The sequence below is a fragment of the Canis aureus genome, unplaced genomic scaffold (assembly GCF_053574225.1).
Source record: "Canis aureus isolate CA01 unplaced genomic scaffold, VMU_Caureus_v.1.0 ptg000124l_RagTag, whole genome shotgun sequence".
Lineage (NCBI taxonomy): Eukaryota > Metazoa > Chordata > Mammalia > Carnivora > Canidae > Canis > Canis aureus.
This window is the reverse complement of record NW_027554438.1, coordinates 828,918-853,621: the sequence shown is the minus strand read 5'-3', so window position 1 is coordinate 853,621 and position 24,704 is coordinate 828,918. Positions and strand designations below refer to the sequence as shown.

At 39.0% G+C, this 24,704-nt stretch overlaps 1 protein-coding gene across 13 annotated transcripts in view; it reads right to left on the bottom strand.

Annotated features, from left to right (window-relative positions):
• The window catches only part of LOC144309597 (rho GTPase-activating protein 20-like), a 64,176-nt gene extending 45,968 nt beyond the window's left edge, over positions 1-18,208 (bottom strand). For 2 of the 13 annotated variants that reach the window (XM_077890681.1, XM_077890686.1), the window contains exons 1-7: positions 18,068-18,208; positions 17,120-17,265; positions 13,986-14,106; positions 6,521-6,636; positions 3,111-3,257; positions 2,580-2,668; positions 906-1,020 (exon numbers count right to left, since the gene is read on the bottom strand). In XM_077890681.1, the coding sequence (XP_077746807.1) occupies positions 906-951 (46 nt within the window). In that variant the 5' untranslated portion in view covers positions 952-1,020; positions 2,580-2,668; positions 3,111-3,257; ... (2 more) ...; positions 17,120-17,265; positions 18,068-18,208. Of the gene's footprint in view, positions 1-905; positions 1,021-2,579; positions 2,725-2,882; positions 2,998-3,110; positions 3,258-4,098; positions 4,300-6,520; positions 6,637-13,985; positions 14,107-17,119; positions 17,266-17,742; positions 17,984-18,067 lie in introns of those variants that run through there. The other 11 variants (XM_077890676.1, XM_077890675.1, XM_077890680.1 and 8 more) reach the window with 11 other exon arrangements.
• Positions 18,209-24,704: the final 6,496 nt, after the last annotated feature.

Below are 24,704 nucleotides of genomic sequence, written 5' to 3'. Positions count from 1 at the left end.
GCAGCACTTTGAGCATGCACCACTCGGCTGAGAGGGACAGCTGCCTGGTCCCCTTCTGATGCCTGAGTACAAAGGGTTATGACATTGTTTTTCAGCCTTCCATCATGTGTACACCGCCTTCATGACTTCTCTACAAATACATGTTTTTAAGTATTCAGCATGGACTTTACAATCTTTGCTCAGGGTAATATGTGTTAAAACATGTTAGGAAAAAAAACAGGTATCTTTCTGACTACAGATGAAAATACATACATAATTACTAAAACTGAAAAAAAAATATGCCTGTGAGTATGCTACTTAAAACAACTCACATGATGCCAGTGGAACCCACAATGTAATATATTTAAAAAATTAAAAAGCTGGCAAACATTCAGAGGGATACATGTTATTCCCCTCTTCAGGATTCTACTCCAATCCTGATGACAGAACATGGTGTTGGAGAAGAGATTTGGGGTCGCTCTCTTCACTTTCTCACACCATCCCAAACAATGTAGAACAGACCTTTTAAAAGACCTATAGAAGCTGTGTAGAGCTTTTGTACTTAAAGAGTTTCTTGGTCCCCTATTGGAGTGGGCTTGAGTGAGGACAACTGCAGTTGTCTGGCCATCCCATGGCTTGTTTATGGAGATGCAGTAGCAAACCCTGTTTTTGCATGAGGTCTAAGCCTCTACCCAGCTTTACTAGGGAACCCTATCATTTGGATGATAACATACATTTAAATTGCCTTCTGTCTCCCCTTTCTCAAACTGGTTCCAACCTGTAAAGAAGCGCAAATTCCAACACAGCTTGTAGTTACAAAAACAAGTGAAAGATTGAGAGAAGAAAACATTGATGGAAGAAAATGCATGATGCTATTATACAGCAAAAATACTATGTATATGTAAACATTTAATGCAACTCAATACTCAAATAGTGTTGAATTCTCCTTCCCCAACTTGCAGGTAGAGTCATGTAGTATTCCAGTCTTTCTGGCTGAGTCCCTGCAGCTGGAGCAGGGCACCTTCCGCTGTTGCTTAGTTTCTGAAAACCAATGAGAAAGAATATTGGTTTAGGGTCAGGCCTGGGGTTAGATCCTGGATGTCTGAAGTTCAGCAAATTACCTAGCCTTCCTGAGTCTCAGGTTTTATACGTGTAAAATGGGAACAATAACCCCTCTAGGTTTGTTGTGAGGATTAAGTAATAATGCATGTGAGTCAGTGACACTGCCATTCAGAAAGAAATTCAGATCCATGTCTAGGTATCCACTGGGTATGTCCATAACTAGATAGTTTTTGAAGAGGTTTGAGATCTTTTCCTTGCATGGATAGTGGAGTATGTGTGGTCGTGCTTATACTCAGAGGCTTTTTTTTAGCACAGATAAAATGCCAGAACAATAAAGATTTTGATCTCATGTGTTCCTTTATGCAAACAAGCTTGCCTAGCAAAATGGTGCAGATATACACAGATGAATGGACTTTATACAAATAAATGAAATTATGTTTCTCTAGTATAAAAATAGATCAAATGGTAAGAGCACAAAAGTAGGTGAAATGGTAACATAAACTGACTTGTGTAATCAGAGGGTCAACGCTTGGCCTTTTCCTCTCTAAGCTTTTCTAATAGTTTTGTTGCTAAGGCTACCATGTTTTTGCCAGATTGGAAGAGGATTGTTAACTCTAATGAAGATTAAGTAGCTTTCCCAACTAGATTTTTTAAAAATAAGCATCAGTTAATGCTGCTGGCTTTCAAAGCCATATTCATGAAGAATGGAAAGATCTTTAAAGAGCTGCTCTCAGAGACTCCTAACTCTTGGAAATGAACAAGGGGTAGTGGAAGAGGAGGTGGGTAGGGGGATGGGGTGACTAGGTGACGGGCACTGAGGGGGGCTCTATGTTGCTCTATGTTGGCAAATTGAACTCCAGTAAAAAATAAATAAAAAAAAGAAATAAAAAATAAAGATCTGCTCTAAGAAGATGTAACTAATAAAATTTGAAATTTAGCAGCATTTCTATTCCATAGTATTCCAACACAAGTTTTTATCATGGTTACATTGAACAAAAATAACTTAAAACAGAACTTTACATATTTAATAAAAAGATGAAGATATTATTATTTACAACTTTAGCCAAAAATTAATTCCCTAAAGAGTAAAAGGTTATTTAATGAACAATTCTTTTGACTGGTTGGGAAATTGTTGCACCACTGCTCACAAATTCACACTTGATTTATTCTTTGAACGATATAGGTAAGTTACAGGATTAAGTCCTCTGTCTTTTGGTCCCTGCCATTAATTGGTTAAAGTCATCTGAGGACAGTGTAATTACAATGCTCCCAAAGAAACCTGGAGCTTTGTAAAGTACAGTAAATGGAAAGTAATTTGTTATGGACATTCAATTGCTAAAAGGATGTAAAAGGGTAGGAGCCATTAGGAAAGGTGAAGAAACACTGCTCTTGATGAGCTTGCTGAGGAGCCAAATGAGCTTCTTGATCATGAACAGAAGAGACCATCTAAAGTTTAAAAAATGTAGAGCTGTTTGTGTGTCCATTGATCCTGCAATTCTACTTGTGCACTAAAGCAGGAAAATTAAATGAAATATTACCTAACGAATACAGGTGCTGTGTTTTCTTCCTCTGATGTCTTTATATCTTTGTAGCCAGAAATCCCAATGTTAATTCCCAATAGGAAAGGCTGAATATTAAAGTTAAAAGTTCACCTTAATTTGAATATTGTAGCATTAGTGACATCTGGTGGAAAACAAGTTACAGGGTAGCATTATTTAGATATCCTGATCTATCCTGTATACTATCACTTTCACCAGATTTTCACACAGCCCTCTCCCCAAGTCCATGGGAAGAGTGTACTTTCTGGCCCCATTGAAGTTTGGCTTAGCCTTAAGTCTTACCTGCATCAGTGGAATATGGGCAAAAATGTCAGTGTGAAAGTTCTGAAGATAAGCTTTAGCAGTCCTGGTGAGGCATTGCCCCTTCAATGATAGAAGGAGACACGTACCCTGCAGATTTGCATGATAAGAAGACAAGCACTCCAGATAACCCACTGACTTACAGGGAAAAAATTGTTATTCTATGGTTGTTTGTGCAAAAGCCAATTAATACATGAGACTATTACACACCTCTGTGTGAATTCCCATGGAGGCTTGACTCCTCTCTCCAATTGATGACACTGGGAGAAGAATCCTGGAGACGTGTGGTTCAGTCCCTTCTGGGGCTCTATTTCAGACCCTGATAGGCCCAGTCGGAACATGTTTCCATTCCTCCACCTATGGTAAGCAAAACTGAGTCAAGAGTCCAGGGCAGGCCCATCAGGCTCTCTTAGAATCTTGGTTTCTCTGTATAACATGGTGTGGAAGTCATGTAGGGCTCTTTTTTTCTTCCAAACATTTATTTAAATTTTAGTTAACATATAGTGTAATATTGGTTTCAGGAGTATAATTTAGTGATTCATCACTTACACATAATACCCACTGTTCATAGGTCATTCGCAATTCTTGCATCTGTTGGTTTAAATATCTTCCTCTTAAAAAAATAAATAAATAAATATCTTCCTCTTAAGGTGGACTTCAAGGTATAGGAAAAGAGGGCAGGACAAGTTTAGTTGGAGCCATAGGCCAAAGCTTTTCCGATTGAGCTTTGCCAATAAAGCTTGTAGCTTGGCTCCCACTCAACTCTAATATATGTACTAGTAGGACTCAGTAGTGTTATAAGCCACAAAGTATAAGTGGTAATATTAGGACTGTTTAATTTGGCGAATAAAAACAACTGACAGAAATTTAAGTATTATCCGTGATCTATTAAGAAAGTTGCTACTGGTGAACATTTTTCAGGGAATGACCACATTATTTCTGCTTATTTAGCAGAGGTATTTAGTGTTTCCTAAAGCAGTTACTGCTTTCTAAAAAGAATTTCAAACTTTTGTCCCAAAAGTAGGACCAGAATTGTTAACTCTTCATATTTTTACTGAACTTTCAGTTCTGCTTTCCTTCTCAACCTAATGTTTCATGTTTAGAGGTTACAAACAGCCCAGAATTTAAATGTTTTAATCTTACTAGTGTCCACTTTGTAACATACCTCATGTTTGGAAAACCAGACTCTTGACCATACCTTAATTCAACATCATTTTCATTTCTGCAGAACTACTTTTCTTATTCAGGAAAAGGACACATGTGGGTGGACCTCAATTAGCTTCAACAATTCTCAAGGCAATGGGCTTTCACAGTAGCATTCACGATACCTGTCATCAATTACTGGCACTTATTTGTCTTGCAATGAGAGAATTGCCCTTTATTCTTAACAAGCAGGCAACTGGATCAAAGAGATTAGATTACTCAGGTGAAAAAACAAAGACAAATACATAATGAGATAAACCTGTGTAGTAACTGCCTGGAAGATTGCCATCTATTTTCCTCTCCATATCTCACGCTTTAGAAAGACCAGGACTTTGTTTCATTCATCCTAATACTTGGCACTTTAACAGGTGCTCACTTTGTAATTTCTGAATGAGTGATACAGGCCATGTGTTTTACTTTATAGTGAAGGTTAATGAGTTAAATCATATAAAAAGCTTAGAACGGTGTCTGATACTAAGCACTTAATTACAAAACAAGGTAACATTTAGAATAGAGATGAGAAAAGACGTCAGAAGTTTGCCTTAAACTGACCCTTAAAAAATAAGGAAAACTAGGCTGGCAATAAGGCTAAGAGGATAGAAAAGTTCTCCAGTACACTACATGCTAAAATGAATTAATTCCAATGACATCTATTATTTTTTACAGAGAATGATGCTTATTTTAAGTCTAAGGTTATAAGATTAAAGGGATATAATCAAAGCTTGTTCATTAAATTGAAAGTAACTCCAGATTTATTCAAATTTGTATCCTTAGGCCTCAGTAGGCACAAGATATTATTTGCTATACTGAATCCATTCTATTGTATGTGTTAATACCACACCAATATAAACATATTTTAAGACAAATTTTAAACATACATATTTAACTTTATTTCATCATCATTTAAAGCTTGATTTTAGAAAACATAAAAAAAATTAAGAGTTCTGTATCACAGGAATTTAAACAGTGGCAATATACGTAGCTTTGTAGGTTCGAGTTCTACAACAAATTAAAATCAAATCATTGGAAATGTTTTCAATATGGAAAATAGACAAATAAAATAAATGGCAGAGACCTATTATGAGCAATGTTTCATTACTTGCAAGTTATCGTTAGATAATTTCAGAATCTAAACAAAGACTCTCAATATTCAGACTTCTGTTGCTGTATTTTACATTTAATATCTCCCTACCTATATTCCAGAGTCAAAGTCCTTGACCAAAAGGTCTGATTTAAGAAGGCATTTAGTTTTATGGCAAAAGTTATCCATCTACAGTTACCACTTTCAAGGAATTGACAACAATGCTGATGTGATCTGCTAGTTCCCTTTTGAACAATGTGCAATAATTTATGTCAACCCTGTATAAAGTTATACAGGTAGAAAAAATTGGACAATTATGCACAGTTCAATAGATGTAGAATGTTAAGTTTTCCCAGTCTAAAAATTAACCAGTGATACAAAATTTATCAACTATAGTTGACTTGGTTTCAGGAAAACCGCATCTGAGAACTACAAGTACATCACTGTCCTTATCTCATCCTCAGTCACTGGTGGGAATTTTATAGGCCACCATGCTATTTACTTTGTGGATAGTAGTACTAAATGAACGAAGACGGACTTCCTCAGAATTGGTAACAAACTGTGGTCCTGACTCTTCCCATTTTTCAAGTACAACCAAATCCTTGTCTGTATAAATCAGTAGGTCAAATGAACCTAAATTGGATAAGATCATTAAAGTACAATTATTTTTCGAAAGGTACAACTATCCTTCCTGTCTCCCTCACATGTGAGCCAGCTATCATGTCAGAAAAGCTAGTTTAGCTTGATCTCTAATCAGTTATATTAGCTAATTGCTTTTCTTCAATGGAAATTTTAGTACAGAAAATACTGTACTCCCTTTTACTTAATGAAAAACTTGATTTTTTTCTTCAAAGAACCACTAAAGATATTTGCAGAAAGTATATAATTAATCACGAGACAGCATGAATCTAAGCCAGAGAAAAAGAACATCTTGGTTCTGTGACTGCTGTATCCCAATGCCCAGAACCGTGTTAGGCATACAGTAGGCATTTAGGGTATATCTGATGAATGAAGGAGTAACTAATCTAGAAAAGAAAGACACAGTTATACCTGTCTAAGTCTTAATTATATACAAGGAAATGTGTATAAAATAAAAGAAATGGAAGAAATTACATCAAAATATTCAGGAGCACTGTAGAAAATTTTCATTCTTTCCCTATTCAGCACTTGTAAATAAAACACAACCAGCATTGCTTTAGATTCATGACGTTTTTCTCACTTATATACCATGACATGGATAATTAAGAAAAAATTCAACAAAATGGTTAATTCTTAAAGTAATAGCTTAGTCTTTCCACAAGAAATCTGAACCAACGTGAAGTCATATAATACTTACAAGAGACTTCCAACAGCGGCAGAAATGTCACGGTAGCTGTGATCTGTTGGATTACGGAGAGGATCTCATCCTGGATGGCCTTCTGAGACTTTTCTCTGGGTGTGCTACCAAAGAAACTAAATGAGTTGATTCATTTTAAGTTTTAACAAGTTATTTAAAACACTGATAAGATTATTTGTTTGATTAAATGCTTCAAAACTCAAATTAAGTAATGCATTCCAAAGGAGTTTTTAAAAAACAATTATAATTTCATTTATTATTCCAGATATTAAGGCTGATCTTAGTATTAGATCATTAAATAACAGATGACTAGAAAACCTGCCGAGTGCTTCAAGTCAGGAAACATTCAGGATGTTGTAAAATAAAGATAACAATTAGTATCTAAGATCTTTAATTGGCATAATCATTTTGGTATTTTTAGGAATACCTAAATGTCTAATTCTGTAGTGCTTCAAAGAAGATGTTATATCAAGGTGTATTTATAATTAAACATTTTCTAGGGGAGGGGCAAGATGGCGGAAGACTAGTGTCCCCAAATCACCTGTTCCCACCAATTACCTAGATAATCTTCAAATCATCCTGAAAATCTATGAATTCAGCCTGAGATTTAAAGAGAGAACAGCTGGAATGCTACAGTGAGAAGAGTTCACGCTTCTATCAAGTTAGGAAGACGGGGTAAAAAGAAATAAAGAAACAAAAGGCATCCAAGGGAGAGGGGCCCCGCGAAGAGCCAGGCTAAGGCCGGGGTGAGTGTCCCCAGGACAGGAGAGCCCAGGCCCCAAGAAGCAGGAGCTTCACCAATCTTCCTGGGTGGAAAGGCCTCACAGGGAGTTGGAGCAGGACCCCAGAAAGGTGGGGATGCCCTCAGGCTCCCTGGGACACTAACAGAGCAACTGTGCCCTGGGGAGAGTGCGCTGAGCTCCCTAAGGGCTGCAGCATGGCATCGCTGGACCCGGGAGCAGCTCAGAGGGGCCCGGACGGCAGCTCTGCGGAGAGGTGGCTATGCGGTGGAGTGCAAATCCAACAGCGCAGGCCCAGGAGCACAGGGCGCCAGGGACACAGCCCAGGATCCGGCCTCCCCCCAGGACAGGAAGAGGCCAGGAGGGCCCAGGACGGGAAGGACGCTCCTGCCCCGAGCTGAGCAGATCAGCGGCCCCGCCCCCAGAGCATCCAGGTCCCTGCAGATGGAGAGCTCTGTAGTTACTGCGGGAGTAGACTCCAGAGCTCCAGAGCTGGCCGCTGCCACTGTGGTTGTTCCTTCTGGAGCCTCAAGGGGGTAAAAAATCCCCACTGAGCCCTGGAACAGGCAGGCGGCAGAGCAGATCCCCCAAGTGCTAACACCTGAAGATCAGCACAACAGGCCCGTCTCCCAGAAGACCAACTAGATGGACAAATTCCAGGGGAAGTCAAGGGAATTAAAGTACAGAAATAGAAGATACTCCCCTGTGTTTTTTTTTGTTTTTGTTTTTTTTGCTTTTTGATTTCTGTTTGCTTACCCTGCCCTTCTTTTTCCTTTCTTTATTTTTCTATCTCTGTTTCTTCTCTTTTTTACTTCCTTTTTTCTTTTTTCTTTTTCTCTTTTCTTTCCTTCTATCTCTCCTCTCTTTTTCTCCTTTTCCCAATACAACTTGTTTTTGGCCACTCTGCACAGAGCAAAATGACTAGAAAGAAATCCTCAACTCAAAAGAAAGAATCAGAAACAGTCCTCTGTCCCACAGAGTTACAAAATCTGGATTACAATTCAATGTCAGAAAGGAAATTCAGAAGCACTATTATAAACCTACTGGGGGCTAGAAAAAAGCATAAAGGACTCAAGAGACTTCATGACTGCAATATTTAGATATAATCAGGCAGAAAGTAAAAATCAATTGAATGAGGTGCAATCCAAACTAGAAGTCCACACAATGAGGGTTCATGAGGCAGAAGAATGAGAGGGAGACATAGAAGACAAGTTGATGGCAAAGAGAGAAACTGAGGGAAAAAGAGACAAACAATGTAAAGACCATGAAGATAGATTAAGAGAAATAAACGACAGACTGAGGAAGAAAAACCTACATTTAATTGGGTTTCCCAAGTGCTCCGAAAGGGCCGGAGGGCCAGAATATGTATTTTAACAAATCCTAGCTGAAAACTTTCCTAATCTGGGAAGGGAAACAGGCATTCTGATCCAGGAGATAGAGAGATCCCCCCCCTAAAATCAATAAAAACCATTAAACACCTCGACATTTAATAGTGAAGCTTGCAAATTCCAAAGATAAAGAGAAGATCCTTAAAGCAGCAAGAGACAAGAAATCCCTGACTTTTATGGGGAGGAGTATTAGGGTTACAGCAGACCTCTCCACAGAGACCTGGCAGGACAGAAAGGGCTGGCAGGATATATTCAGGGTCCTAAATGAGAAGAACATGCAACCAAGAATACTTTATCCAGCAAGGCTCTCATTCAGAATAAAAGGAGAGAGAAAGACCTTCCAAGACAGGCAGGAACTGAAAGAATATGTGACCTCCAAACCAGCTCTGCAAGAAATTTTAAGGGGAAACTCTTAAAATTTCCCTTTAAGAAGAAGTTCAGTGGAACAATCCACAAAAAAAGGACTGAATAGATATCATGATGACACTAAACTCCTACCTGTCAATAGTAACTCTGAACGTGAACGGGCTTAATGACCCCATCAAAAGGTGCAGGGTTTCAGACTGGATAAAAAAGCAGGACCCATCGATTTGCTGTCTACAAGAGACTCATCTTAGACAGAAGGACACTTACAGCCTGAAAACAAAAGGTTGGAGAACCATTTACCATTCAAATGGTCCTCAAAAGAAAGCAGTGGTAGCCATCCTTATATCAGATAAACTGAACTTTACCCCAAAGACTGTAGTAAGAGATGAAGAGGGACACTATATCATACTTAAAGGATCTATCCAACAACAGGACTTAACAATCCTCAATATATATGCCCTGAATGTGGGAGCTGACAAATATATCAATGAATTAATAACCAAAATTAAGACATATTTAGATAATAATACACTTCTACTTGGTGACTTCGATTTAAGGCTTTCTGCACTGGATAGGTCTTCTAAGCACAAAATCTCCAAAGAAACAAGAGCTTTAAATGATACACTGGACCAGATGGACTTCAGGTATCTACAGAACTTTACATCCAAACTCAACTGAATACACATTCTTCTCAAGTGCACATGGAACTTTCTCCAGAATAGGCCACATCCTGGGTCACAAATGGGGTTTGAACCGATACCAAAATATTGGGATCGTCCCCTGCATATTCTCAGACCATAATGCCTTGACATTAGAACTAAATCACAACAAGAAGTTTGGAAGGCCTTCAAACACGTGGAGGTTAAGGATCATCTTGCTAAAAGATGAAAGGGTCAACCAGGAAATTAAGGAAGAATTAAAAAGATTCATGGAAACTAATGAGAATGAAGGTACAACCATTCAAAATCATTGGGATGCAGCAAAAGCAGTACTAAGGGGGAAATACATCGCAATACAAGCATCCACTCAAGGGATCCCTGGGTGGCGCAGTGGTTTAGCGCCTGCCTTTGGCCCAGGGCGCGATCCTGGAGACCGGGGATCGAATCCCACGTCAGGCTCCCGGTGCATGGAGCCTGCTTCTCCCTCTGCCTGTGTCTCTGCCTCTCTCTCTCTCTCTCTGTAACTATCATAAATAAATAAAAATTAAAAAAAAAAAAAGCATCCACTCAAAAACTGGAAAGATCTCAAATACAAAAGCAAACCTTACATATAAAGGAGCTAGAGAAGAAACAGCAAATAGATCCTACACCCAGTAGAAGAAGAGAGTTAAGAAAGATTCGAGCAGAACTCAACGAAATCAAGACCAAAAGAACTGTGGAACAGGTCAACATAAACAGGAGTTGGTTCTATGAAAGAATTAATAAGATAGATAAACCGTTAGCCAACCTTATTAAAAAGAAGATAGAGAAGACTCAAATTAAGAAAATCATGAATGAGAAAGGAGAGATCACGACCAACACCAAGGAAATACAAACGATTTTAAAAACATACTATGAACAGCTATAGGCCAATAAATTAGGCAATCTAGAAGAAATGGATGCATTCCTGGAAAGCCACAAACTACCAAAACTGGAACAGGAAGAAATAGAAAACCTAAACAGGCCAATAACCAGGGAGGAAATTGAAGCAGTCATCAAAAACCCCCCAAGACACAAAAGTCCAGGGCCAGATGGCTTCCCAGGGGAATTCTATCAAACGTTTAAAGAAGAAACCATACCTATTCTACTAAAGCTGTTTGGAAAGATAGAAAGAGATGGAGTACTTCCAAATTCTTTCTTTGAGGCCAGCATCACCTTAATTCCAAAACCAGACAAAGACCCCACCAAAAGGAGAATTACAGACCAATATCCCTGATGAACATGGATGCAAAAATTCTCAACAAGATACTAGCCAATAGGTTCCAACAATACATTAAGAAAATTATTCACCATGACCATGTACAATTTATCCCCGGGACAGAAGGCTGGTTCAATACTCATAAAACAAACAATGTGATTCATCATATCAGCAAGAGAAAAACCAAGAACCATAGGATCCTCTCATTAGATGCAGAGAAAGCATTTGACAAAATACAGCATCCATTCCTGATCAAAACTCATCAGAGTGTAGGGACAGAGGGAACATTCTTCAACATCTTAAAAGCCATCTACCTAAAGCCCACAGCAAATCGCATTCTCCATGGGGAAGCACTGGGAGCCTTTCCCCTAAGATCAGGAACAAGACAGGGATGTCCACTCTCACCACTGCTATTCAACATAGTATTGGAAGTCCTAGCCTCAGCAATCAGACAAAAAAAAGGCATTAAAGGCATTCAAATTGACAAAGAAGAAGTCAAACTCTCCCTCTTCGCCGATGACATGATACTCTACATAGAAAACCCAAAAGCCTCCACCCCAAGATTGCTAGAACTCATACAGCAATTTGGCAGTGTGGCAGGATACAAAATCAATGCCCAGAAATCAATGGCATTTCTATACACTAACAATGAGACTGAAGAAAGAGAAATTAAGGAGTCCATCCCATTTACAATTGCACCCAAAAGCATAAGATACCTAGGAAGAATCCTAACCAAAGAGGTAAAGGATCTATACCCTAAAAACTATAGAACACTTCTGAAAGAAATTGAGGAAGACACAAAGAGATGGAAAAATATTCCATGCTCATGGATTGGCAGAATTAAGATTGTGAAAATGTCAATGTTACCCAGAGCAATGTACATGTTTAATGCAATCCCTATCAAAATACCATGGACTTTCTTCAGAGAGAACAAATTATTTTAAGATTTGTGTGGAATCAGAAAAGACCCCGAATAGCCAGGGGAATTTTAAAAAAGAAAACCATATCTGGGGGCATCACAATGCCAGATTTCAGGTTGTACTACAAAGATGTGGTCATCAAGACAGTGTGGTACCAGCACAAAAACAGACACATAGATCAATGGAACAGAATAGAGAACCCAGAAATGGACCCTGAACTTTATGGTCAACTAATATTCGATAAAGGAGGAAAGACTATCCATTGGAAGAAAGACAGTCTCTTTAATAAATGGTGCTGGGAAAATTGGACATCCACATGCAGAGGAATGAAACTAGACCACGCTCTTTCACCACACACAAAGATAAACTCAAAATGGATGAAAAATCTAAATGTGAGACAAGATTCCATCAAAATCCTAGAGTAGAACACAGGGAACACCCTTTTTGAACTCGGCCACAATAACTTCTTGCAAGATACATCCATGAAGGCAAAAGAAACAAAAGCAAAAATGAACTATTGGGACTTCATCAAGATAAGAAGCTTTTGCATAGCAAAGGATACAGTCAACAAAACTACAAGACAACTTACAGAATGGGAGAAGATATTTGCAAATGATGTATCAGATAAAAAGGGTTAGCATCCAAGATCTATAAAGAACTTCTTAAACTCAACACCAAAGAAACATACAATCCAATCATGAAATGGGCAAAAGACATGAAGAGAAATCTCACAGAGGAAGACATAGACATGGCCAACACGCACATGAGAAAATGCTCTGCATCACTTGCCATCAGGGAAATACAAACCAAAACCACAATGAGATACCACCTTACACCATGAGAGTTGGGAAAATTAACAAGGCAGGAAACCACAAATGATGGAGAGGATGCGGAGAAAAGGGAACCCTCTTACACTGTTGGTGGGAACGTGAACTGGTGCAGCCACTCTGGAGAACTGTGTGGAGGTTCCTCAAAGAGTTAAAAATAGCCCTGCCCTATGACCCAGCAATTGCACCTCTGGGGATTTACTTCAGAGATGCAGATGCAATGAAACGCCGGGACACCTGCAGCCACCTGCACCCGGATGTTTCTGGAAGCAATGTCCACAATAGCCAAACTGTGGAAGGAGCCTCGATGTCCATCGAAAGATGAATGGATAAAGAAGATGTGGTTTATGTATACAATGGAACATTACTCAGCCATTAGAAATGACAAATACCCACCATTTGCTTAACGTGGATGGAACTGCAGGGTATTATGCTGAGTGCAGTAAGTCAGTCGGAGAAGGACAAACATTGTAGGTTCTCATTCATTTGGGGAATATAAATAATAGTGAAAGGGAATATAAGGGAAGGGAGAAGAAATGTGTGGGAAATATCAGAAAGGGAGACAGAACATACATACTCCTAACTCTGGGAAACGAACTAGGTAGGGGTGGTGGCAGGGGAGGAGGGCGGGGGTGGGGGTGACTGGGTGGTGGGCACTGAGGGGGGCACTTGACGGCATGAGCACTGGGTGTTATTCTGTATGTTGGTAAATTGAACACCAATAAAAAATAAATTCATTAAAAAAATAAAATAAACATTTTCTAAAACAGACCAAAGGCTTCAGGAACAAACTATATTTCATTATGAGAGAGAGTTCTGAGTTTACAGGTAAGCATGCCTGGGACAATGCTAAGAATTAGCATATAATGAGGGGGCATTTCCCATCCAGAGGATCTAAGAACTTCAGTTCAGAGTGTCTTAGGAAGTTTATAGCGTTAAATGAAATACAGTAGAGCTGCATATCAAGCTAGGAGAAAATCTAGGATAATACTTCATGGTTAAAAGTACCTTGACACAATCCATTAAATGGCCCACCTAATACATCATGTGTAGCTTACATATAGCACCATAAATACTAAAGGGTGAAATTTATGGATTTTAGACTAAGGGCAGTTATGTTAAAAGTACACTATACAAGTCCATAATAGGCACGACTCTTTTGTGAGCACAGTTTGTGAGTCTTATTCTTCTCCACGGGAGATCTAACATAGTTAGAAACAAACTACCTTATACGAAACTAGTTCAATATAGTTAGAACTCATTTAGTCAAGAAAACAAGTTTTGGAAAAAAAATCTATGAAAGTGGAAGCAGTTTAATTCATACTTACCTGTCATCTTTTGCAGTCTTGTCGCACTCAATATCAAACTTCCACCTTTCAAGGACTTCACCGCTTTCAATATTTGAGATGAATACCACCAGTTTCTGAACTGAACACTTGTATAACCAATCTGCAATACAGAACAGGGCATCTTTTTTGGTTCACTGCATTACAAAGTAACTCTTCCCAGGTCTCACTTTCTGCCCTTAGCAAATTCCTACCACTGGTATTTTGGAACTCCTCCAACCTGTACAGAAAACTTGCCTCACAATAACCTAGCTCCCATTGTCCAATTCTCAGTATCCGTACCAGATGTAGTTAGTACTGAATGCTAAGCACAGAGTAGTGAACATGCAGTATACTCTAATCCAAGGTATTCCAGAAGATGAGCATTAATCTAATCACTGCAGCAATAAATGCAAATTTTTAATTGTAATAAATGTTAAGAAGGTGCAGTATGTGATCCAATGAGAGAATATAGGAAAATTTGACTCAGGGAATTCTCACTTGACTTCAGTTCTACAAATAAATACCATTAAATATGCAAACGATTACAGAAAAGGGTACAGGTCTAAAATACTGAAAAGCGAAAAGTATCTGACCAGAGGATTGAAAGGGTAATACAAATACAGTTAAGAAAGGGAGAATGAACAAGGTCGGTTTGTGCAAGATACATAGGGGTCAGACCACACAAGGTCACATGGGGTAAATTAAAGAACTTATACTTCAAGAATCAGGGAAGTCATTACTGTGTCTGAAGTAGGGTGTGATGTGATTAAACTTACTTTCAGAACTATCCTTTAGGCTGTGATGTGTGGAAAGTAGAGTGGAAGTAAAGAGAGGATCTAGGGATGCTAATTGATTAGTAATTCAAGCAAGAGGTACTGAAGGCTTATAGAAGGATAAATTGGTAGAGATGGATCAGTATAGGTAGGGTCAAGAGATTTCGTGATTAAAATTGTTAAGATTTATTGGATACTTATGAGACTAAGGAAGAGGAAATACTCAGAGATAGTTGCCAACTTTCTGGTTTATACCACTGGTTGGAAGGTTGATCCATTCATTGAAAGAGAATGGAAATGAGACATGATGCTTACAATTTTTTTAAGGTTTTATTTTTCTTCTTTTTTAAAGATTTTATTTATTTATTCATGACAGATAGAGAGAGAGGAAGAGATACAGGCAGAGGGAGAAGCAGGCTCCATGCAGGGAGCCTGATGTGGGACTCGATCCCAGGTCTCCAGGATCATGCCCTGGGCTGAAGGCAGTGCTAAACTGCTGAGCCACCCGGGCTGCCCTAAGGTTTTATTTCTAAGTAATCTCCACACCCAATGTGGGGCTGGAACTTACAACCCAAGATCAAGAGTTGCATGCTCTACTGACTGAGCCAGCCAGGACCCCCTTAAATTTAGTTTTCAAGTATCACTAGGTTAGCCACATGTGGATATCAAGGGAGCCACTTACTATATGAGCAAAGAGAAGACTTGGGTTGGATGTATGTTTATGAGTCAACTACACAAAGATTGTTAGTAAAGTTATGAATGTGTCAGAAGTCATCTTAGAGATTATAATAAGGGGGCCTCATAATGAGCCCTGAATTAATCTTGGAACTTGGGATAATATACTCAAGAATACACAGTTTTTTTTGTTTTGTTTTTTAAGACACAAAAACAATCTTGTAATATTTAGGACTTGTGGGCCACCTAGGTCTCTTGCGTAGTTTTTAAAAAACTAGCCTTGAGAAATCTGAAAACACTCAGTTTGCAGGTAGTACAAAAATAGGCCATTTGCTGGATATGGGCCATCAGTCTTGCTGACCCCTTGACAAAAACCAACCTTGTCTCAATTTTGCTCGGAAGAGGAAGAGATTAGGTAGTCACTTAAAGATCTGGGGTGGGTGGAAATTTTTTTCTTTTAAAACTGAAGACACATGAAACCAATGAAAATATCTCAAAACAAAGAAATCAGAAATACCAGAGAAGAACTAGGGTAGATTCCTTAAGAAGGCTAGAGGGATGGGGATTCAAAGAGATTGAACAATTTGCCTCTAAGAAAAACAATTCCTCCATTCTAACTAAAATAAAAGGGACAAATTAAATAAGAAGGTCTACATACAACTGAGGTGAAATGTCCTAAGTGTAGCCTTAAAGGAGACAACCTAAAAACCAGTAACTTAGGCAGGGCTTGCTTCTTCATCAAATTAAGGTGACATAGATTCTTAGTTACTTCTATGTTTCAGGCTAAGTAATCTGAGTATCACCCTGGGTGATTTAGCCCTGAAGATGATAAAAACACAATTAATAGAATTTTAAAAATAAAGCCTCTTGAAACAAACAAACAAACAATATATATATATATATGACTCAGGTATAAAAAAATTACTGTAATTTTTTTTTTTTTTGGAACTAGTTTTGGAAGGTGAAATGAGGAGCCAGGGAGAAATATCCTATAACACAGAAAAATTAGAAGTGAGAATCCTAAGTAGAGAAAAACATGGAAAAAAGAGACAGAATAGATGGAGAACAAGTATCCATTCAACAAGTATTCAGTAATTTCTTGAGCTAAGAAAAAACAAGGGGTGTTCAGATAGAAATGGCTAACGTACAGGCAGGATTTTAACAAAGACAAATGAAGACAGTAAGACATTAAAAAACTTTATTGGGTATTCTATTAGTAGTATTTTTTTAAGTTTAGTTCCCAGGCTGGATCCAATTTCATTTTCTTTTATCTTAAAATAATGACGGTTTTAAACTCTAGGCAGCTATAGAAAATATATCATGTTAAAAATATGTAGTGGATTTCTCTCCAATAATAAACATCATCATAGTTATGTAAAATTCCAACTTGTTCCACGTGGCTACACGAACTGCAAAAATCACTTCAAAAGGAGTTGATAGAGATTGTTTTGTGAAGCCAGATCAGATTCCTAACATCAACATATTTAACCCACTCAAAATGTGGTAGGGAAGAGTGGACTTTCTTTCACTTTATTATTTGCTTCCTTCCGATGGAGAATCACTATATTTGAGATTGCAGTGTTCTACACCTCTTTGTATAGAGCTGAAAAATGAACACCAAGATGCCAGAAAGTACGGGTCCAAGAAGACCTGCAAAACTCAAATTGGTTTTCAACAATTAAATACCTTTCACTTGTCCACTACATGATTGAATTATTTTATGAGCTCAGGATCTGTTGTTATAAGCAAGGTGAGTCCGTATTTCTGCCCTCTGGTAGAGGTTTCAGATGGATATATGCCACGCTGATATAAAATGCTGTTGATGCCAAATGCTGAAAACAAAAGGAATGTTAAAGTTATTTCCACTTTGTAACTCTGGAAAATAAAGCCTATTTAGATGTGGCTGCGGTTTCATTCATGGCATCAAACTGAAAAAGCCTAAACGTGCGTTTGTGCGTGTCTTGCTGAAAGCAGAGTAGGGGAAAAGTACCACTGAAAATCCTTAAAAATGTTGCTTCTAAATCAAAAGAACACGATACCTGCGTTTATGCGGAAATAAAAATGCCAAACTGCATTAACCTAGCGTCCAAGTAGAACTACAAGCTCAGGGTAATGCAAGCCCCAATTCAGGTTACGTGATCACAGGGTGTGGAAATAGACTTTTGCGTCTGGATTAGCAATTGATTGATTAACCGGTCGGATGCTCCAGAGCAAGCCTCTCCTCACTTTTCCCTCCTCTTCTCCTGCCAGAGTCTATCAGAGGGTACAAGCATGGCCTGGTCCTAAATCTAGCCCATCGCCCTCAGTACCGGAATCAAAGCTTGGTGGATGGGCTGTTCAAAGTGCACTGGGCTCCACCGCTCGGGGTGGTGCCGGGCGGCCGGGCTGGGCAGCCTGTGGGATCCGCAGTTTCCCGCAAGGCTGCTGGTGCAGGGGCGCGGCGCGAGGCAGGCCGGGCAGCACCTGGGCTTCCCGCTCCCCCAGGAGCAAGGCGCCTAGATTAGATTCTCCAGCCAGGCGGGCGCTGGAGCAGAGCCGCCCCCCACCCCCGGCCCCCGCCTCCGGGCCGGCCGGGCCTCCAGGGCCGCTGGCCTCAGCTGTCCCCGCCCTCTGGCCTGCGGGAGGGGGACTCACAGAAGAACTGGGCCACGATTTCCGCCTCTGCTCGCGGGAGAGCTGCGGCGCCACGGCCAGGCCTAGGGACGAGGGAGCGCGCTGCTGCCCGGCAGACCAGACGGCGACCGCACAGCCTCCAACGGTTCCCGCCAGTCGTTTGGAAAGTAACGACGCTGCTCCCCGGGGCCTTCGCGCAGGCGCGACGAGCCTCTCGGCCCGCCCAGCGCCAGTCTCCCCGCTCGCCGGAGGGGGCGCCTCGCGCAGGCGCAGTGGGTAGGCGTGGTCAGGCGCTTCCGGGCTGTCGGGGCTCGAAGGGTCCTGGCGGGCACCTGGAATTGTGGTCGCGGGGCCGCAGCTGAGGCGAGAGGACTGCAAAACCTGGCTCTGACGCCCGCTCCGAGGCCTGCGGAGTGAGGCCCAGGATCCCAGTTCGGCAGTTTCAAAGCGATTTTCTGGTTTTTTTTGTTTTCAAAGTGATGTGAACTGCGCGCCGGTTGCATCTTAACGTGGCCCCAGGGACCCCCCCCCCCCCCCCGCAAACTTTTGCTTAGATGCTTCGAGCCAGTCAAGAAGCCGCCTGCGTGGCACCGAGCACAGCTGGAGAGGGCCTGGTGACTGTCTGCCCGCGCAGCTTTTAAGAAATTGGGGGCGGCCCGGGCGGCCCAGCGGTTGACGCGCCTTCAGCCTGGGCCTGACCCTGGAGCCCAGGGGTGGAGTCCGCGTGGGGCTCCCTGCGTGGAGCCTGCCTCTGCCTCTGCCTGTGTCTCTGCCTCGCTCTCTCTCTTTCTCTGTGTGTCTATCGTGAATAAATACATTCTTCTCAGATTTAGAACAAACTTGCTTTATGACAAGATGTTGGCCTCAAGAATAAAATAACACTTAGTGATTTGAAAGAAACCTTTCTATAAGAATAATGATTCAAAAAAAAGAAGAAAAATGATTCAATACTTTGTCCATGTAAAAAATTAATATGCAAAGTGAATGTAAATATAAATGGTATCCCTATAATAGTTACAAGGATATGAAATATGTAATGTATTATGATTCAGCTTTTCATTTTGATGTATTTCACATATACTGATAGCTTGGAAGCCATTAAATACATTTTTCCTTCATTTTACTTTGAGCTGAATTTAAACATATACCCTGAATTTTTAAGAGGTATTATTTCACATGTAAACAGTGCCATCTTCTGGCAGTTGAAACTATTTGTGTATTGACCTACAATTCATTATGGATTGTACTGTCGTTTTCTTGGCAAGTAATGTGTAGTTTAACGAATAAAAACCCATAATCTTGGGGCATGTGGTTGGCTCAGGAAGTTAAAGTTCCGACTCTTGGTTTTGGCTCTGATCATGATTTCAGGGTCCTGGAATTGAGCCCTGTATGGGGCTCAGAGCTCAGTTCTGAGTCGGCTTGAGATTCTCTGCCTCTCCCCCTGCCCTTCCCACTCATGCATACTCTCTAAATAAATAAATAAATAAATAAATAAATAAATAAATAAATAAGTCTTGGGGGGAATAACTTTAAACTAAAATCAGTTGATTTTTTTTAAATAGCCTTTAAAAATAAAAGCATTCATTACCATGTCTTTAAATTGATAAAATTTAAAAAGGGATTAAGTCAGGAACTCTAGATTCTACTACTAAATATTCTAACTAGATATTGAATCTTAAACTCATCACATATCTACTCAGGACCTCAGTCTCCTCAACTGAGGAAATAAGACTCTTCAACTGTTCAACTAAGTCATTAATTAAGTTACTTTCAGTCTAAAGTTCCACTTGATTTTTAGTTTAAAAATTTCATTTCTGGTTTTAGCATCCCAATATTGAGTGTAGGCCTGTTTATGACACTTTTTCATAGTTATCTCTTTTACTGATGTGGTTTTGTCTGGTTATGCTCTCTGCTTGAATTTTCTACAGAAATAAATCTTAATTTATATTTATCCTTCTCATTGCCCAAATAGCCTTCTCCTACACATTAGAAAGACATCACTGAATTGTAAATAAAACTAAACTGAAGTAACTGAAAACAAGTTTTTAAAAACTTTCATGATGATTTAAATAAGATGTCAATGTCAAACCGAGCAATTAAAATAGCAAAGACACCTCTCAGGGATGCCTGGATGGCTCAGCAGTTGAGCATCTGCCTTTGGTGCAGGTCCAGATCCCAGGATCTGGGATGGAGTCACATCGGGTTCCTTGTGGGGAACCTGCTTCTCCCTCTGCCTCTGCCTCTCTCTCTGTGTCTCTCATGAATAAGTAAATAAAATCTTAAAAAAGAAAAAAAGAAATCTCTCCAAAGCTTCTGGATTCTTAAGTGTTTACAAAATAAATAAGAAACAGAATAGGCTCAAGTTTGGGCAGTTCTTCCTAACATCCCCATAGATTTTACCAACACTAGCCTGTATTACAGGCTTGTCCCCTCGGATTTATTTAGTGTACCCTTCTTCCTTTGAGTCATTAACTCAATTTTCAAAATATCTTGTTCTGATACACATATACCTTCTTATTCAAACTCTTTGGCATCCATCTAGTCTAGGCTCTCAACTTCCTAGGCCTGCATTACTAAAATATCCGTTATGGAATATCTGAAAAGCATAAAAGCTTTTCTAAAAGTAATGTAAGGATCATCTGGGATGCTGGTTAAAGTGTGTCATCTCCTATACCAGCACTGTCTGACAGAAATTTCAGATGAGTCACAAATGTAATTTTAAATAGTCATGTAGTCAGATTCAAAAACTAAAATGAAACAAGTAAAATTAACCTGATGCATGTGAAAATATTATTTCAATATGTAATCAATTAAAAACCATATCAGTGTGAAACTTTACATTCTTTTTTTTATACTAGTCTTTGAAATCTGGTATTTTTATAATTGTAGCATATCTCAGTTCAGACAAGCACATTTCAAGTGCCTACGAGCCAGCTGTGGCTAGTGGCTATGGTACTGGACTGAATCAGATTCGAAGAAAAGAGAATAAAAGTCAGGAGTCTACATATAGCAAAATACCCAAGTGATTCTTTCACACTCTCAAGTTTGAGGACCACCACTCTAGACTGACCTATATACAATCCACTCTACAACCACTATTGAATTTACACTTCAAAAAAATGCCCCTTTAATTATGTCAGTTCTAAGAGCCTAGAAATCCCTGGTACATCCAACTCAGGTGGATATTTGAAGCTCCCAAAATGTGGCCTCACCTCATCCATCCAACCTGCTCTCCAATTTGAAAAGGTCTTGGGTTCTTCCATGAAATTTTCCTAGGCAAATAGTCAAATGATCATTCATTCAACAAATATTGATGGAGTACCCACTAAATCTCATCATGGATCCTCCATGGTAACAGGGAAGATATAACACAAATCATTACAGAAGTATTACAATGTCATCGTTTTCATTGTAACAATGGAAGCATTGCTTTGAAATAGTGCTCTGAAATGCTAGGAGAATGCATAAGGGCAGGATCTTATAGTCCTGAGAGGCCAAAGGAAATTTCTAGAATACAGTTACATTTAAGTAAAAATCAATCAATTAATTAATTTGAACAGGCAGAAATTTCTAGGCAGCAGTAAGCACATTATGAAAAGCCCTGAGATGCAAAAGCGACTAAAGGAATACGCAGATTGGTAAAGTAATCTGAAAGACAGCCATAGAGTTAGGCAGAAGCCAGATAAAGCCAAGTTTATGAGACTTCAATTTTGGTTTTTTTTTTCAAGTGTGCATACTTAAACAAAACTAGATTACAAACTCCTCCAAAGGTATAGACCTGGTCTTCTAAACTTAAATATTTCACATCTCCTCATAGCGCACAAAAAAAGTATTTAATAAGGGATGTCTAGGTGGCTCAGCGGTTTAGTGCCCACCTTCGGCCCAGGGCATGATCCTGGAGACCCGGGATGGAGTCCCATGTGGGGCTCCCTGCGTGGATCCTGCTTCTCCCTCTTCCTGTGTCTCTGCCTCTATCTCTCTGTGTGTCTCTCATGAATAAATAAAATCTTTAAAAAAGCATTTAATAAATGCTTCTTCTATACATGAAAAACATACTTTGCCAGCCTTTTAAATTCTAGAATATCCAAAATTATACCAAAAATTATTTATATATTCAGATAAATGAAACCGAAGAAAATTTTTTCCTTAAGTGCTGAGTATCGATATAAAATTCCTCAGAAAGAGAAACAATTTTTATTTGTAGTAAGCTGAGCATGTGGCTCTACCGGTATGATGCCTGAGTTCTGCCTCTAAATTCCTGGTGGAAGGAGTGAAAAGATGGTGATTTAAACACACCTGTGTATATACACAGGTACAAAAGACTAAAGGGTGTAAGGAAAATATGGTAGGGCTACTTGACCTATTACCTATGATTCAAACTGATCAATATATGGTAACACTGTCATAGGCAGCATTCTAAGATGGCAGAAAAATCCATGGCCTCTAAAGTTCCACTTGATTTTAGCTTTAGAAATTTCATTTCTGCACATTTTAGATAATCTCTGTTTGAGTGTGGCCAGAGCCCATGACTATGATGGGATTCACTTCCCGGATTAAATTCATCAAAGGTAAAAAAAAAAAAAAAAAAATCATCAAAGGGGAAATTAACTGACTAGGTCTAATCCAATCAGATGAATCCTTAAAAGAGATCTCCATGAAGTCAGAGAGACTCACAGTATGAGAAGGTCTATGGAAGAGCCATCTGGCTAAGGCACAAGACTCCCCTCTGGCCAACGAGCAAAACAATAATGCCAGTCCAAGAAACACAAAGTTATTAATTCTGCCAACAACCATGGGGCTTGGAAGAGAACCCTGGATCTTCTGGGTTGATGGATGCAAGTGGATGAGATTCCACTTGCAGAGACACCTGTATTTCAACTGCGTGAGACTCTTAAGCTGAGCATCCAGCTGTGTCACACCAACCCCTGATCTACCCGACCATAATAAATGTGTGTTAAGCCATCAATTTGCAGTAACTTGTCATGCAATCATAGAACAGTAAGACACTAGGGCATTTCTCATTTAAGCAAGTAGGATAGCATGTCTGGTAGGTAGTTTTCGAGGCTTGAGTTTTACAAATAATATTTCTAGCTCCTTCAAGGACTACACTGTTTTTGCAATTGACATGGATTGTGCGCTCTCTTCCAAGCTTCTCATCCTAAGGTAAAATCCGTGAATTCGTGGGTCAAAATTCCCTGACAACCTCTTCAGTGTGTCTGGGCCTGTTTGGTGGGGGAACTTATTCCCGAGCAGCTTATTCCCGGGCACAGAGGCTGCCCCTGCGGCTCCCGGCTGACAGCACAGGACAAGGGCTGCGGCTCACCCCTTTAACCCCAACCCGATTCCTTTGTTTTTGAAGAAGAATAATAAATGCATTTACTAAATTTTGAATAAGATTCTTGTGCACCTAGTTAATAAATTAACAATTATGTCATTTTGGGGAATTTGCTTTTTTCTTTTTAAAATATGGATGTTGTTATAAACATTTATTTCCCTTAGATATTTCCTGCTAAGGACTTTCTTTGATTGTTGGCCCACATGTTCAAAAAAGTAGCAAAACAAATTTGAATCATGACATTGTATTAATAAGTAATGGTTTAATAAAGTGAACAAATATATCTCCATACTGGTATAATTTATATTTTTTAACAATCCAGTTGCTTATACAGAATATAATCTTTAGTAAAAATTAAGAACCAAGTATTATTGAGAACATATTAATAATTCCATAAGTTCTTATAAAGAGCAATATGGGTTGTTTCTTATCAGAAAGTATTACCATGTTTTGTTATGATTTTGTTTTGATATTTTAATTCTGTTATGGTAATGGCAAATAGTCACTTAGAAGTCTTTTCATGGCTCAACCATGTTAGGTACCAAAGGTATAATTTGAAAGGTAGGTGATAATCTTATTCATATTTAATCCCCGGAGACTGTTTGATGGAATGTGTATGTGTGTATGTATGATGTATATATGAAGAATGGGTTCTGCAGTCAGTTGGATTTGACAGCACAGTGTGTTTAAAGTATAATTGAAATTCAAAACAACTTAGAACAGTTTCAGATATAGAAACTATCAATACAGAGCCTCTATGAAAAATTAACAAGCCATGGTTGTTATTAAATTAATAAAATAGATTTAATTTCCTAAATGATTTTATAATTATATACTAAATTTGATCAAACATCGTTTGCCCATGATACATTTTTAGCTTATCGTTTCTGAATATTTTGTTTGTAGGGTTATTTTTATTATTTATCTATATGTAAGTAAAGGTGAATTGGTTCTGGTAAATCTATCAACTAATAGACTAAGATGTTATCTGAGTGAATGGAAAGATACTTGTTGAGCTTTACAGACAAAATAAAGAAACCATACCTACGGGTCTTTATCAAATATTTGTGAATACCAATTTATAAAATACTTATGAGAAGAAAAAGCTTTGTGAAAACATGGAAAATCACTTTACTTTAAATTTATATTTTTTCTCTTTGGATAAACTTGGTTTTTTCAACTGGAACAATTCTCTTATAACCTGCCTTGTATTTATAACTCATTCAAACAATGTAGTAGTCAAGCTATATTTATCAGGTTACAGATCAGTCATGCACATTAATTCTATTATTTCTGCTGGGATTTCCCCCTTAAAAATTGAAT